At 37.5% G+C, this 15,620-nt stretch overlaps 1 protein-coding gene across 4 annotated transcripts in view; it reads left to right on the forward strand.

Moving 5' to 3' along the window:
• DDAH1 (dimethylarginine dimethylaminohydrolase 1) overlaps positions 1-15,620 on the forward strand; it is a 134,275-nt gene that overhangs the window by 80,325 nt on the left and 38,330 nt on the right. For all 4 annotated transcript variants that reach the window (XM_072754711.1, XM_072754708.1, XM_072754709.1 and 1 more), the window contains exon 2: positions 15,068-15,167. In XM_072754711.1, coding sequence (XP_072610812.1) covers positions 15,074-15,167 — 94 coding nt within the window. In that variant the 5' untranslated portion in view covers positions 15,068-15,073. The remainder of the gene's footprint in view (positions 1-15,067; positions 15,168-15,620) is intronic.

Consider the following 15,620-nt stretch of genomic DNA (forward strand, 5'->3'; position numbering starts at 1 on the left):
CACTCTCTTTGGCAGCTATAGCCTTACAAAATGTCTTTCTTAAATAATAAGACTTAAAAATTGAAGTTAGTTATATATCCATGGGCTCCAGAATGGATGTTTTGTTAGCAGGCATGTAAACAATCTCATTGTCCATCTCCTCCATTAGAGCTCTTGGGTGACCAGGTGTATTGTCAATAAGCAATAACTTTTTGAATATTTTATTTATTTATTAATTTGAGAAAGGAAGAGAGTGAAAAAAAACAGAGAGAGAAAGAGAAACAGAGAGACAGAGAGAGAAGCAGACCCCCTGCTGAGCAGGAAGCCCAACACAAGGCTCGATCCCAGGACCTTAGGATCATGACGTGAGCTGAAGTCAGACATTTAACCGACTGAGCCACCCAGGAAACCCCAAGCAATAGTTTTTAAAGAAATCTTTTTTTTTTTGTAGGTCTCAATAGTGGGCTTAATATATTCAGTAAACCTTGTTTTAAACAGATGTGCCATCATCTAGGCTTTATTGCTCCATTAATAGAGCATTAATAGATTTAGCATAATTCTTAAAAGCCCTAGAATTTTCAGAATGGTACATGAGCATTGGCTTCGACTTAAAATTGTCACCTGCATTAGCCCCTAACAACAGAGTCAGAGGATGCCTGGGTGGCTCAGTGGTTGACCTTCTGCCTTCGGCTCTGGGCGTGATCCTGGGTCCAGCATCGAGTCCTGCATCAGGCCTGCTTCTCCTTCTATCCGTCTCTGCCTCTCTTTGTGTGTCTCTCATGAATAAATAAATAAAATCTTTAAAAAACAAAACAGAGTCAGGTTGTCATTTGAAGCTTTGAAGCCAGGCATTGACTTCTCCTCTCTAGCTAAGAAAATCCTAGATAGCATCTTCTTCCAGTAGAAGGCTGTTTTGGCTACACTGAAAATCTGTTGCTTGGTGTAGCCACTTTCATTAATGATCTTAGCTAGATCTTCTGGATAGCTTGCTGCTGCTTCTCCATCAGCACTCGCTGCTTCACCTTGCACTTCTATGTTTTGGAGAAGGCTTCTTCCCTTAAACTTCATGAACCAACCTCTGCTACTTCAGACTTTTCTTTAGCAGCTTCCTCACCTCTCTCAGCCTTCATAGAATTGAAGAGAGTTAGGACCTTGCTCTGTATTAGGCTTTGGCTTAAGGGAATGTGATCACTCGTTTGGTCTTCTATCTAGACCACTAAAACTTTCCGCATATCAACTGTTTTGCTTTCTTATCATTTGTGTGTTCACTGGAGTAACACTTTTAATTTCCTTCAAGAACTTTTTTTTGTGTTCATAACTTGAATGGTACAAGAGGCCTAGCTTTCTCCTAACTTGGCTTTTGTCATGCCTTCTTCACTAAGCTTATTTCTAGCTTTTGACTTTTGATTTTGACTCTGCCTTTCACTTGAACACTTGAGGCCCTTGTAAGGTGGTTAATTGGTCTAATTTCAATATTGTTGTGTCTCAGGGACACAGAGGCCTCTGGAGAGAGAGGGAGGTGGGGAAACGCTGGTCAGTGAAACAGTCAGAACACACAAAGTTTATCAAATAAGTTTGCCATCTTATATGGTGTGGTTTGTGGCTTCCCAAAACAATTACAGTAGTGACATTAAAGGTCGACTAATCACAGATCACCATAACAAAAAAATGAAAAAGTTTGAAGTATTGTAGGAATTACAAAAATGTGATACTGAAACACAAAATGAACACATGCTATTGGTAAAATGGCATTGATGGTCTTGCTCAATGCAGCGTTGCCACAAGCCTTTAATTTATTTAAAAAAAACAAAAATGGAATAGTTGTGAAGCACAATAAAGTACCATAAAATGAGGTATGCCTGTATGTCACATTCCCTGAATTAACTCTCTATATTGTACCTATTACCTAATATTTTTTCTTTTTATTATTCATGTTCTATCTCTCCTTTTCCCCACAAGAATATATACAAGGATCTTCTCTCTTCACTGATATATTTCTAGGGCCTACAATAGTGCCAAGTGTGTTAAGAATGTTGCATAGATATTTACTGAGTGACTAGACAAATGAATAAAATTATTAAAGATGATAAAGAGAAGACAGCAGTTAGTGATTATTGTGACAAATACACCAAAGATAGTTTTCTCATTTGAAGGTCTTCTAGAAATAAAGATAAATATGCTTACTATTGAAATGCTGTAGGAGCTGTCTAGAAGGAGCCCCCCCCCCACCTTGTGACTATGCCTTGGCTAGATGAAGTGGATATTTATAACTGAGACATAAGTTTATTATAACATTTCTAGAAATTATGTGTAACTTGCAGAGTTTTTCAGCTATTCATTCAGTTAGACATATGGAGAGTCTGTTGTGGCCAAGTCTTTTGTTAGTAGAATGCCCTGGGAAACATGGGAGCACACAGAAGGCATATCTAATCCAGCCAAAGCCTGCAGTTGGGATGGGCCCAGGGGTCTCTTGGAAGGCTTCTAACACAGCTTAATGTGTACTATGTATTAATTGTGTATTGGACATACAAAATATTTGTCATACTTTATATGTTTGCCTTTATAAATGGCAACATACAGCTTCTCTGAATTTACAGAAAATTTTGGGCACTTCAGGTTCCATGACTGATGCTTATTTTGGATGGTGTGTGCACCAAATTTTCATGCTTCTTGACTTTTGGGAAAATTACTGTAAAATTTTAGAATCTTGTCAGTTCCCTAGTTTTTAACATATTAGATTTTGCAAACCTTTTAGCAGCTGACACTTATTTTTATTTGTTATTTGGTGGTAAATAATATTTCTGTTTGTTCTCTGCAGACAGAATGTCAGTGGCTGCTAGACACTCAGTACATGTATTGTGTCATTACTGTCAACAAGGAAAAGGGCCACTTGAATTAGTACATTATATGTCAGGAGAGTGACAAGACCAGCAGAGCTCCTGCCTTGTTTTTCATTTAAAAAGCTAAATGTTGCTTTCAGGCTTCTTCTGGGAAACGGTCTTGCTGTGACAGCTTTATGGAGGGCCTCTGGATTTTTTTTGTCTGTTTTTGTTTTTTTTTAGTTTGTTTTCTGGTTTTTGTTTTAGTTTAGTTGACACACAATGTTGCATTTGTTTCATGTGTACAACTTAGTGATATGACAAGTTTATACATTCTGCTGTGTTCACCACTAGTGTAACTACCATCTGTCCCATTACATCGCTGTTACAGTATCACTGAGTATATTCCTTATGCTCTGCCTTTTATTCCCATGATTTACTCCTTCCATAACTGGAGGCTTGTATCTCTCTCTTTCTTTCACCCATTTTGCCTGATTCCCCATCCCCTCTCCTCTGGCAACCATCAGTTCTCTGTATGTATGGTTCTGATTCTGCTTTTTTTTTTTTTTCATATTTTTAGATTCCATTTGTGAGTGGAATCATACGTATTTGTCTTTTTCAGTCTGACTTATGTCATTTAGCATAATCCTCTCTGGGCCCATCCATGTTTTCTCAGATGGCACAATCTCATCCTTTTCCATGGCATGTAATATTCCATTGTGTGTGTGTGTGTGTGTGTGCGCACGCGCGCACATGCAGATACCACATTTTCCTTATCATTCATCTATTGATGGACACTTAGGCTGCTTCCATATCTTGGCTATTATAAATAATCCTGGAATAAATATAGGGGTGTATATATCTTTTTGAGTTACAATTTTAATTTTCCCTGGGTAAATACCCAATAGTGGAATTATTGGACCATATGGTATTTCTTTTTTCTTTTCTTTTTTTTTTTAATTTATTTATGATCGTCACAGAGAGAGAGAGAGAGAGAGGCAGAGACATAGGCAGAGGGAGAAGCAGGCTCCATGCACTGGGAGCCCGACGTGGGATTCGATCCCAGGTCTCCAGGATCGCGCCCTGGGCCAAAGGCAGGCGCCAAACTGCTGCGCCACCCAGGGATCCCCCATATGGTATTTCTATTTTTAATCTTTTGAAGAACCTCCATACTGTTTTCCACAGTGGCTGCACCAATTTACATCCCCACCAACAGTGCAAAAGATTCCTTTTTCTCCACATCCTCACCAACTCGTTACTTCTTGTCTTCTGGATTTTAGCCATTCTGACAGGTGTGAGGTGATATCTCACTGTTGTTTTGATCGCATTTCCCTGATGATGAGAGAAGTTGAGCATCTTTTCATGCATCTGTTAACCATCTGGATGTCTCCTTTGGAAAAATGTTTATTCAAATCCTCTGCCCCCTTTTTTTTTGAAATTTTAAATTAAATTTTAATTTTTTATACGTTTTTACTTAAATTCCACTTAGTTAACATACAGTGTAATATTAGGTTCAAGTGAACTATATAGTGATTCAACACCTTAACACACCTGGCACTATTGTAGGCCCTAGAAATACATCACCCAGCACTCCTCACAAGTACCCTCCTTAATCCCCATCACCTATACCATCAATTTGTTCTCAGTAGTTAAGTCTGTTTCTTGGTCTTCCTCTATCTCTCTCTCCTTTGTTTCCTTTATTCATTTGTTTTGTTTCTTAAATTTGTTTCTCTTGTTTCTTAAATTTCACATATGAGTGGAATTATATGGTATTTGTCTTTCTCTACTAATTTTGCTTAGCATTATATTCTCTAGCTCCATCATGTCATTGCAAATGGCAAGATTTCATACTTTTTTATGGCTGAGTAATATTCTATTATACACACACACACACACACCACATCTTCTTTATTCATTCATTAATTGATGGACAGTTGGACTATTCCATAAATTGGCTGTTGTAGATATTGTAGATATTGCATGGATATTGTAGATATTGTAGATATTGCATGGATCGCTTTGATTTAGTATTTTTGTGTTCTTTGGGTAAATAATAGTAGTGTGATTGCTGAATCATAGAGTACTTTTTTTTTTAACTCTTTGAGGAACCTTCATACTGTTTTCCAGAGTGGCTGTACCAGTTTCCTCTGTCTATTTTTTAATTTTTTAATCTAATTATTTGTACTTTTAATCTAATTATTTTTTAATCTAATTATTTGTACTTTTTTTGGTGTTGAGTTATTTATATATTTTGGGTATTAACCTTTATTGAGATATATCATTTGCAAATGTCTTTTTCCATTCAGTAGGTTGTTTGTTTTATTGATGGTTAAATTTGATGTGCAAAATCTTTTTATTTTGGTGTAGTCCCAATAGTTTATTTTTGCTTTTGTTTCCCTTGCCTTAGGGTACATATCTAGAAAAATGCTACTGTGGCTAATGTCAAAGAAATTACTGCCTATGTATTCTTCTAGGGTTTTTTTTTTTTAAGATTTTATTTATTTGACAGAGAAATAGAGCCAGAGAGCACAAGCAGTGGGGAGGAGCAGAGGGAGAAGGAGAAGCAGGCTCCCCACCAAGCAGAGCCCAGTGCGGTGTTTGATCATGGCCTGAGCCGAAGGCAGATGCTTAACCAACTGAGCTACCTAGGTGCCCTCTTCTAGGATTTTTATGGTTTCAGGTCTCATGTTTAGGTCTTTAATCCATTTTGAGTTTATTTTTGTGTGTGGTATTAGAAAGTAGTCCAGTTTCATTCATTTGCATACAGCTATCCTGTTTCCTGGAGGGGCCTTTGAATATCTAGAACTATCTAGATAATGAGAAGGATCTTTCCCAGTTTTCTTCAGAGCTTTTTTCAATCTCTCCTGTGTATTCTGGCTCCACTGGTTTTCCTTCTGTGTTTATGTCAAATCTTTCTATTCCCATGTTCTCCAGATCTGAGTACTGGTTCAGAGATGAGAGTGCTGGAACATTAACTTCTGACTCTGACATATAGAGCTTTAACAGTTGTGCTTTATCTACAGAATCGAAGCAGTATAATACTTCCTTTTGGATTTACAAATTATTATTTGCAATCTGCTGTTTTCTATAAGCAGGATGGTATTAGTGTCAAACAGCATTTGATCAGCATTCTTATAGCCATGATAGCAGGTATTATCAGTTAAAATAACACCTTACATATTGCGTAATTTGTTGAATGGCAGTTCATGGTATATTTCTAGAGAAAGAAAAACTCTCCATTTAATAGTTGATTCAACATCAGAACTTTCTTTTTTTAAAAAAGATTTTATTTATTTATTCATAAGGTACACAGAGAGAGAGAGAGGCAGAGACTCAGGCAGAGGGAGAAGCAGGCTCCATGCAGGGAGCTCGATGAAGGACTCAATCCTGGGACTCTGGGATCTCGCCCTGAGCTGAAGGCAGACACTCAACCGCTCAGCCACCCAGGTGTCCTTGTTATGGACTCTTTGGGTACTGCTTGTCAGTTTTGTTATATAAGTCAATGAGTTGCTTTTAGCTGTAACTAACAGAAACTCAATTCAGCTTGGTAAAGGCATGAAAAATCTCATGTCAAGAATGTCAGGACTCTAGAGTTGATTGATTCATCAGCTCAACAATGTCATCAAGAGCACAGTTCTTTCCATCTTTTTGCCCTGTCATCCTTGATGCTGGTTGTGTTCTCAGACCAGTACCAGTTCCAGGTGCCATATCCAGACAGGCCAATATTCAAAAGAAGTGGGATTATGTTTCTTTCTACACCTCCAGGAATCAATGAATTTCCTTTCAGTGGCCAAAATTAGATTATTTGTGCCAATCCCTGGCAAGAGGGATGGAACTGGCATGACTGATTCAGACTAGGAGATACCTGAAGGGATATGGCATTATACAATGAGCTGGTGCATATAAAATCATTTAGCACAATGCTTAGCACTTAGAGTTTAATAAATTTTACATGTTATTAATGATGATTAGTCTGTAGCATTAATATTGTAAAAGAGGGCCAGAGTTATGAGTAGCAAAGAGGTAGATTCCTCAGCCCTTGGGAATACTGGTTCTATGTTGAGGAGATGGAGAGAGAGAGAGGTGACAAGCACCACTTGCTTGTAGTAAGTGTATCTGGGAAGCCCATCTATAGTGCAGAGTAGTAGAATCAAGGCTCAGATCTTTAGAGGGCACACAGAGAATGTCCCTCCTCATAGGAAGAGATTAAAATAAGCTACTAGAACAGGACTCCCAGGAAAAAGAACCAAAGTAGCATTTAGATATATGGTCTAAAGTGGAATAAAGCATAAAGAGTGACTTAATGCTAAATCTCAAGAGGATTGGCCTGGAGCCTGTTAGATTCTCCTTTCTCAGATGGTGATTTATCCTGGGACCTGGGTAGGGATGAACCCAAAGTTGATGAAGTCTCCTATATTACATATGAATATGATGAAGTATGCAGAGGTTAGCACCTGAGCAGAGCCTGATAGCTGTTTTCTCATAAGAAAATTATTGGGGCACCTGGGCGGCTCAGTCAGTTAAGCATCTGCCTTTGGCTCAGGTCATGATCTCAGGCTTCTGGGATTGAGCCCTGCATTGGGCTCTCTGCTCAGCAGGAGTCTACTTCTCCCTCTCACTCTCCCTGTGTGCTCTCCCTCTCTCAAATAAATAAATAAATAGAAAGAAAATTATTGGTGCTTTACATAGTGTAATTATTATCACTGTTGGCCAGTAATTAGCAATACTAAACAAAAAATGCAAAAAAACCACAAAGTATCATAAGTTAGTGTTAAGTTGACACTCATACACCTTGTTTTCTAGATAGGGTTTTTCCCACTACAGCAGAATCCTTCTGTTGGTCTCTGAGGGTTTTCATCTTAAATTTTTTAATCTACTTTTGGGTTTGCTATCTCTTCCCCACACCCATATACTCAGCTTGTTGCTTCTTCTTTCTTTCTTTTTTTTTTTTTTTAGCTTCTTGCTTCTGACTGAATTTGGTTAAACATCAGAATACTTTACTCATGAATAACTATCTGGGATGTTTTCAGTAAACTCTCTTGGAGGGAAATAGAATTACAGTTACAGTCACGTTTATGAATGCCAAAAACCATTCTGAGACTACAACTTTTTGAAATCTAGAGCTGGAAATGACTTCATTTTTAAGCTCTACCCCCTCATTTTACAAATATGGAAACCAAGATGCTAATATCCTGGTTAATTTTTAGAACTTGTCACTAGAGATAAACCAATACATTTATAAATCCATATCAGTAGAGATAAACTAATAAGTTTAGAAATCCAGGAAATTGGGATGCCAGGGTGGCTCAGTGGTTGAGCATCTGCCTTCTGGCTCAGGGCATGATCCCTGAGTCCCAGGATCAAGTCCCACATCGGGCTCCCTGCATGGAGCCTGCTTCTCCTTCTGCCTATGTCTCTGCCTCTCTTTCTGTGTCTTTCATGAATAAATAAATAAAATCTTTAAAAAAGGAGAAAGAAATCAATGAGGAAAAATGCAATGGGTATTTAATAGTGTGTGGGAAATATTTTAGAGATCTTATTCATGCAACAGTTATTATTAAAGCTCAATAAAAGAAAAATGAATGAGGTAGTTATAAAACTTTCATACATGTTGGCCGTCGTGAATATCATGAGTTCCCAGAATAATCACAGGATTAATGACATTTACTTGACTCTGTCTGATAACTTTTGAAGATGTAATGTAACAAATAGTTTCCAGTTCTGTTGACCGTTTTCCTAGTACAATAGCCTGTAATTAATTTTTCATATATTAAGGGGAACTGTTTATGATCTGAGAATCATCCAGAAACCCGTTTTATTTCTAAGGAAGACTTCCAGATGACCCACCAGCAGGAATAGATAATCATTATTAGTATTTTCATTTCTTTTTTTAAAAGATTTTATTTATTTACTCATGAGAGACACAGAGAGAGAGAGAGACAGAGACAGAGACACAGGCAGAGGGAGAAGCAGGCTCCAAGCAGGGAGCCCGACAGGGGACTTGATCCCGGGTCTCCAGGATCACACCCTGGGCTGAGGCGGCGCTAAACCTCCGAGCCACCTGGGCTCCCCAATATTTTCATTTCTTAATTTAAATGTTACTGCTTCAAAATAACCTTCCTTGAACCCCTGAAGCATGTAGCCTTCTTACTTCTCAAAACACATTGTTGTTTTCCCACATAGCTCTTATCATAATATTGACCGTTGCATCTTAAATTTTATCTGTTATGCTAAGGGCACTTTATAGCAGGGGTCATGTCTATTTTTTGATGACCACTGATCACTGTCTATCATGGTATCTAGCTCAGAACAGACACTTGATATTTACTGAATGAATGAATCTGAGAGTAAGACTGAGATGGCTCAAGGCACATTTTTACTTTGTATTACTTTTATCATTTTCATTTCTATGAACATGTATTAGATTTATAACTTTAAAAAAACAGTATTGCAATGTGTTTTCCATGTTTTAAAATGTAATTACACAACATTTCAGTAAATAATGGATTAAGGAAGTTGTTGGATTTGGGACTTTAAACTCTTAATTTAAAACATTGTTTTCTTGGGAATTTCTTAGGAATATCTTAAGAACTTTTGCACCACATTCTGAACAAACAACTTGGAAATAAGCATTTAGCTCAACATTTTGCTTCTGAACAAAGACCTTTATAAATAAATGTTTAAAATAAAATATGTTCAAATTTGGGACTTTCTGTGTTAGTTTTCTATTGCTGTGTAACAGTTTACCATAAACATAGCACTTAAAAGAACACCTACTTAGTATCTTACAGATTTTGCAGATTGGAAGTCTGAGCATGGCATGCCTAGTTGTCAGCTGGGTTCTGTTTTTCATCTGGAGCTTAGATTTTCCAAGCTCACTCAGGTTGTAGGTTGAATATTCAATTCCTTGTGGTTGTAGGATTAAGCTCTCTGCTTTTTGCTGGCTGTTGACTAGGAGTTGCTCTTAGTTCCTAGAGGCTGCTCTGTAGGCATCCCTCAGTAGGCAGTCCCCAACATGGCTGTTTGCTTTTTATCCAGACGAGTAGGACAGCATTTCTCTGACTTCCATCTCTGACCTGTAACCTGTAAGACTACATAAGTGTTTGCTGTTATCATTGCTGATTAAATTCCTTTTAAGAGTTTTGTCCTAGAATTATAGCAGAGGATTCCAATATGTTCTTATTTAGGAATTTTTAAGACTGAGTCATTTAATATGTTAAGCCTCTCCTTGATTTTTTTTGGTAGGTCTGGTTAGTTTTAGTAATTTAGTAATTTAATTAGCATGTGTGGGAAAGTTAAGGAATAAACCGCTGAACAAACCTCAGGCATCCCAAAGTTGAAGGGTGGTAATTAATATGTAGGCTGTCATTGGTAAATATTCCTGATGTGGTTTATATATTCTATTCATATTACTTTGCTTTATAATATATATATATTAAGATCAAAGATGTACTGATTAACAAAGAACACACTAAATGAAATGTGGCCTTTTGAGTGTGACCAGAGACAACACAGTGTAACTTTGATGTATCACCAAGTTTCCAGCCAGCTGTGCCTTGACATGATAGAGACATCTCATCAGCTTCTTGAGTGGCTTCCTAAGCATTATCTACATGTCATACTTAACGTTAAAAGAAAAACAAGGGGCACCTGGGTGGCTCAGTCTGTTAAATGTCTGCCTTCGGCCCAGGTCATGATCCCAGGATCTTGGGATATAGCCCAGCTTCGGGCTCCCTGCTTGTCAAGGAGCCTGCTTCTCCCTCTTGTGCTCTCTGTTTCTCTTTCTCTCTCAAATAAATAAATAAAATCTTAAAAAATAATAATAAAAGGCAAAACAAAATCAGCAACAAATTGAGAAAATGAAACTATTTGACTGCCAACAAAGCTATGTTGCTGCTGTTCACCTTTTAAGAGCTAGATAAGAATATGAATAGGATGACAGTATAATTTTAAAGCTCATATAATATGAGTAATAAAGGAACTTGGAACATTGAAATGGGCATTGAAAACCTAGTGGCAATAGTGTTGATAGCACAACTCCCAACACATGGCAGATCTGTGGGGGACAGAGGCATATAGGCTACAGACAAGCCAATGCCAAGGTCCTCATTTGTAATCACAACATCTGGCACCCCACTGAGCTGAAGCAGCTAAAGGAAAGCAGCTTGGCAAGCAGGTTGATGCAAACATAATGGAACTGCAGCACAAAACTGTTCATCAGGCCTTGTGAGCACCTTCACGACATCCAAAGTGAAGATGTAAAACATTCAGAGTGGATGTTGTTGAAAATACGCAGCAAAGGCAACTTTGGACAGGGCCAACTGAAAAATATATGCATCTAAATAAAGAATATTGAACCAATTATGGTGCTCTTGCAGGCTACCATGAATATAACTTCCTAATAAAAGTGTGTAATATTTTATATTTATTTTAGCATTTTGTGTTTGGGGGATATTTTGCAAGAGGAAAACAAGAGTTGGGATCAAGTGGTATGTTTTTGTCTTTTTTTTCTTTTTGAATGGTAGCCAGAATCCCAACCAAGACTGAGTTAATTTAGAGCAAAACAATAACATCAGCAACCACTGGTTTTGAGTATAGCGTGCCGGACACTACAAATTAGTTTATTTGTTACGTGATCCCTGTTAGAGGGAAAAACAGTATCCAACTTGTAGATTAGGAAACCGAGGCTCAGAAAGTATAACTTGTCCCAAGTAACATACCTGATAGTGGTAAAGCCTGTACTCATATCCCCAATTCTTTCCATTCACAGTGAGAACCCAAAAGGAGTGACATAAAACGGGGTGATGATGTAAATGTGAAGAACAAATGAGGTAACAGAAATGAGGGCTGTTAAGAAGAGAGTAGAACAGAAAATGAGGGTTAAGAAGAGAGTAGAACAGAAAATGTTAAGAAAAGAGAGGGAATTCTTCAGAATGAATTATATATTTAGGAACTGTAATCATTCCGTATCATCTTGGCTGACGCCCCTTTGAGTCCTGCGGGACATCTTACCAGATAGGCCCACTTCCCACCTTGTGTCATACGTGCAGGGGGCTATTTTAAAGCAGAGATTATACAAGAAATCTACCACATAGCCTGACAGATTCCAGGAACTGGAAGGAAGTCAAACTGGCATGATTTTAATTTAAATGTGTCTTCACTTTACATTGACTTTGCGGAAAAGATTGTAACTTTAATTCACTTGAAAGCAGATGGGATCCGTCATGGGGGTAAAACATAAGAAATTTGTCCAAATGTAAGAAAAAGCAACAGCTTTCCTTTGTGGGTCAGTTTCATAGTACGAGTGTTTGTCATTGGGTCCATGTAAGCTGTTATTCATCAAAATGATAGAAGTCCTAACTAATAGGTATTGAGCAATAACAATGTGCTAAGGGCTCCACATGTATTTCATCATCAAGAGGAGCCTAGGAAGTTGCTACTATTATAACCAACCGCCCACTTTAAAGATAGGAAAACTGAGGTCCAGAAAGTTTAAGCAGCTGTTACTGGCTAATAAGTAGCCAAGCTGAGATTTGAATCCCAGGGCCCTGATGGTAACACTACACTATGCAGACATTCCCAGGGAATGTAACTCCAGGAGCTCTACATTTTTTGACAGTAGTACTCCTGGGAGAGGTGGGGAAGAAGGAAGGAAAAGGAGATGGGGAGGGAAGGAAGAAAAAAAGGAAATGATAATGACCTCAAAATTAGTACCAGCTCTTGAGAAAGACGTGTGGGTTGGATGGTTAGAGGCCACAGAAGTGATTTGAACCCGCTGTGGTCAGGGAAGGGATCAGTAGCAAAAGCTGGGAGGAGCAAAGAGAGGTCAAAAAGAAATGGGAGTACAAAGTAAAAGATTGAGACAAAGTGCAGAGTGAAAAGGGGAGGAAGAAAGGTCTTGTAAATCTCTATAGTATGAAAACAGTATTGGCATTAGGTTCTAAATGAATTAAGGTGGTTTCTCCAATTTACTCTTTTATTTTGAATTTTTTGGGCTAACATGACCTATTCAACTCAACCTTTAGAGTTAATGCTGTTTGTCTGACAGTTTCTCTCCACCCTGAGTAATGCTGAGTTCCACTATGCAAGGTTAGTGTCTCAGTAAAAGGTGGGTGTGTTGTTTGGCCTTTTTTTTTTCCCCTCTTGAAAGTTAATTAAGTCAACATTAACCATGGCTATGTAACCACAGAATGGGCAGTTTCTTTGAATGCTCATGGTTTGGATCTTTTCCTGTAAAAATTCCCACTTCTATAGTTATATTTAGTGTTCTAACTGCCTGAATAACTGACTTGCAATGGGCCCATGTGTGAGGGCAATACTGGGCCTTGTTTGCAACCGAGTTTGTCTGCTTCATGGAACCAATATGCCAAGAGTTTGTGGTTCTCCATGGACATCCTCCCAGGTTCAGCCTCTCTTGTTTCTTCTCCAGAAATTTCCCTGGAGTTAGCATTGCCGATTTGATGCCATATGGTTCTACAATTCTCAGAACTATTTACTTGACATTTAACAAATTTTTAAACTTGTCCATACCCTTAACTCTGAAAGTAACATGATATCATCAATGTTTGTGTTATGGACCTATCCTGATGACTTTGTTTATAGAGATGTGACTGAATATTTAAGGAGAAAAAGAAAAGTACGGGCCTTGCGCAAAAGCCAGCTTTTTCATATTGGTGCAGCTGTTTTAACTTTTAAGAAACCACAAGCATTTTATCCTCTAAGACTTTAATTTGAAAGACACAGGACTTTTAAAGAAATACAATGTTTCTGAAGCTGGTATATATTAGCCTCCCTACTTCTGTTCTCTTTAAACACCTAAGAATCAAATAAAATTTCTCTTTAAATTCTTAAGAATCAAGTAACATTACATATACATTTTTCAGATCAAAATGCATGTTATTGCTGTATTCCTAGTAATCTTTGAAATGTTAAATTACAATACAAGCAATAGCATCGTGAGAGAGACAAAAGGTACAGTAGCTGCATTCTAAAGATCTCTTTGCAAGCTCAGAGAATTTTCCATAGACTCAAAGGCAGATGCCAGAAGGAAATGGTTGTGTGTTTTCTTGGGTTCACAGTAGCCCAGAAAGCCATGGTAAATGTTATTTTGCTTCTTTTTTTATGCTACAGTAATGATTCCCCTTCCTGTTACATAGAAAAACCTATTCTGCTGGTAAAAGAGAACACTAGATATATTTATTATGACATGAAGACCATTTTGTCCATGGAAATAAGTTTTTATTGTTCTGAGTCACTCTGGTTTGTAGAATTTTTACATGAGTTCCAGGACAAGGATGAGATGATCTATTTATTTTAATTTGTATCCTCTTTTTCTTTCTTTGCAGGAATGTCAGGCTTGTTGTCAGAATATTTCCATATTTTTATTACTTCAGAAGTTACTCTGCTGTAGTTGTCTCCTAAACTCTTCATTGACAATTCAGCTTGTGTCCTGGTCATGTTGTATTTTGGTTGAACTACCTGCTTCTCTCAGTGTCATGTGATCTCTTGTTTTTCCTTTCTCCCCTATTCATATTTTCTGGATGTATGTCTTCACCATGTCAAAGTTTATACAGACCTTCAGAAATATTTGAATTGTTGAACTGCTGGAAGGATGTGAATTAAACTGTGAATTACAAAGGGCATTTGTCATGCCTTATATGTTTTCTTGCATTAAAAATAAGCCTCACTAGAAGTACTCCCTAATTCAGCCCAGAATATCTCTGTGCTTTAGACTATACCCTGGAATCTTAAAAAGACCCTGAAGTTAATTTTCAAGTATTCTTTGGTTTGACTGCAATTATTGTATTTGTTAATCACCTCTAGGGACCTAGGTTAAATTTAATTAGCAGTTTAGACCTACAGAGAAGCCTTAGATGTTGTGACATCTTAGAAAATATTTGAACAGAAAACAATGACTATCCTGTGGGCTGAGATTTCAAGTTACAGGTTATTGTCATTGATATTTCTTCCATATATTACTCTGTGTGCAGTTCTGACTTACTGACTGACTTAAGGTTTAAAATTAGATCTTGTTGGGGATCCCTGGGTGGCTCAGCAGTTTAGCACCGCCTTCAGTCCAGGGCGTGATCCTGGAGTCCTGGGATCGAGTCCCACGTCAGGCTCCCTGCTTGGAGCCTGCTTCTCCCTCTGCCTGTGTCTCTGCCTCTCTTCTCTCTGGGTCTTTCATGAGTAAATAAATAAAATCTTAAAAAAAAAAAAAAGAAAAGAAAATGATAGGATATCAATCTGAATCATTTTATTTTCAACAGGTTGACATGATGAAAGAAGCATTAGAAAAACTTCAGCTCAATCTAGTAGAGATGAAAGATGAAAATGCAACCTTAGATGGTGGAGACGTCTTATTCACAGGTATCTTCATCCTCACTCTCTCCTACTCAAAACTAAATACCTGGCTTGTGTTCACTTGTTTAACTAACTATAGGGTTGGTTGTTTTTTTTTTTTTTTTTTAATTACCAAAGTGAAAATGCTAACTCCAGGGAATTTGGAAAATACTGAAAGCACAAAAGAGATTAAACAAAACTGACCTTTTATTCAAAGATAATCATTTCAACATTTGGGTGTGTGTCCTTTTAGTACTTTTGTATGCATGTTGTATTTGTCTATTTTTTTTTACAAAAATGTTATCAGCGTGTACCTGTCATTTTGTAGGTTGCATCTACTATATTCTACAATGTGAGTTTGTGGGTAGCATGGTTTTGCATTGTGTGTTATTATATCTGGTTTGTATTTAAAAGATTCTTAACTCAAGATGCATCATTTACAAATAATTTTCTTGCCCTGACAGCAAGATGAATTTAAAT

Source organism: Vulpes vulpes, chromosome 3 (genome assembly GCF_048418805.1).
Source record: "Vulpes vulpes isolate BD-2025 chromosome 3, VulVul3, whole genome shotgun sequence".
Lineage (NCBI taxonomy): Eukaryota > Metazoa > Chordata > Mammalia > Carnivora > Canidae > Vulpes > Vulpes vulpes.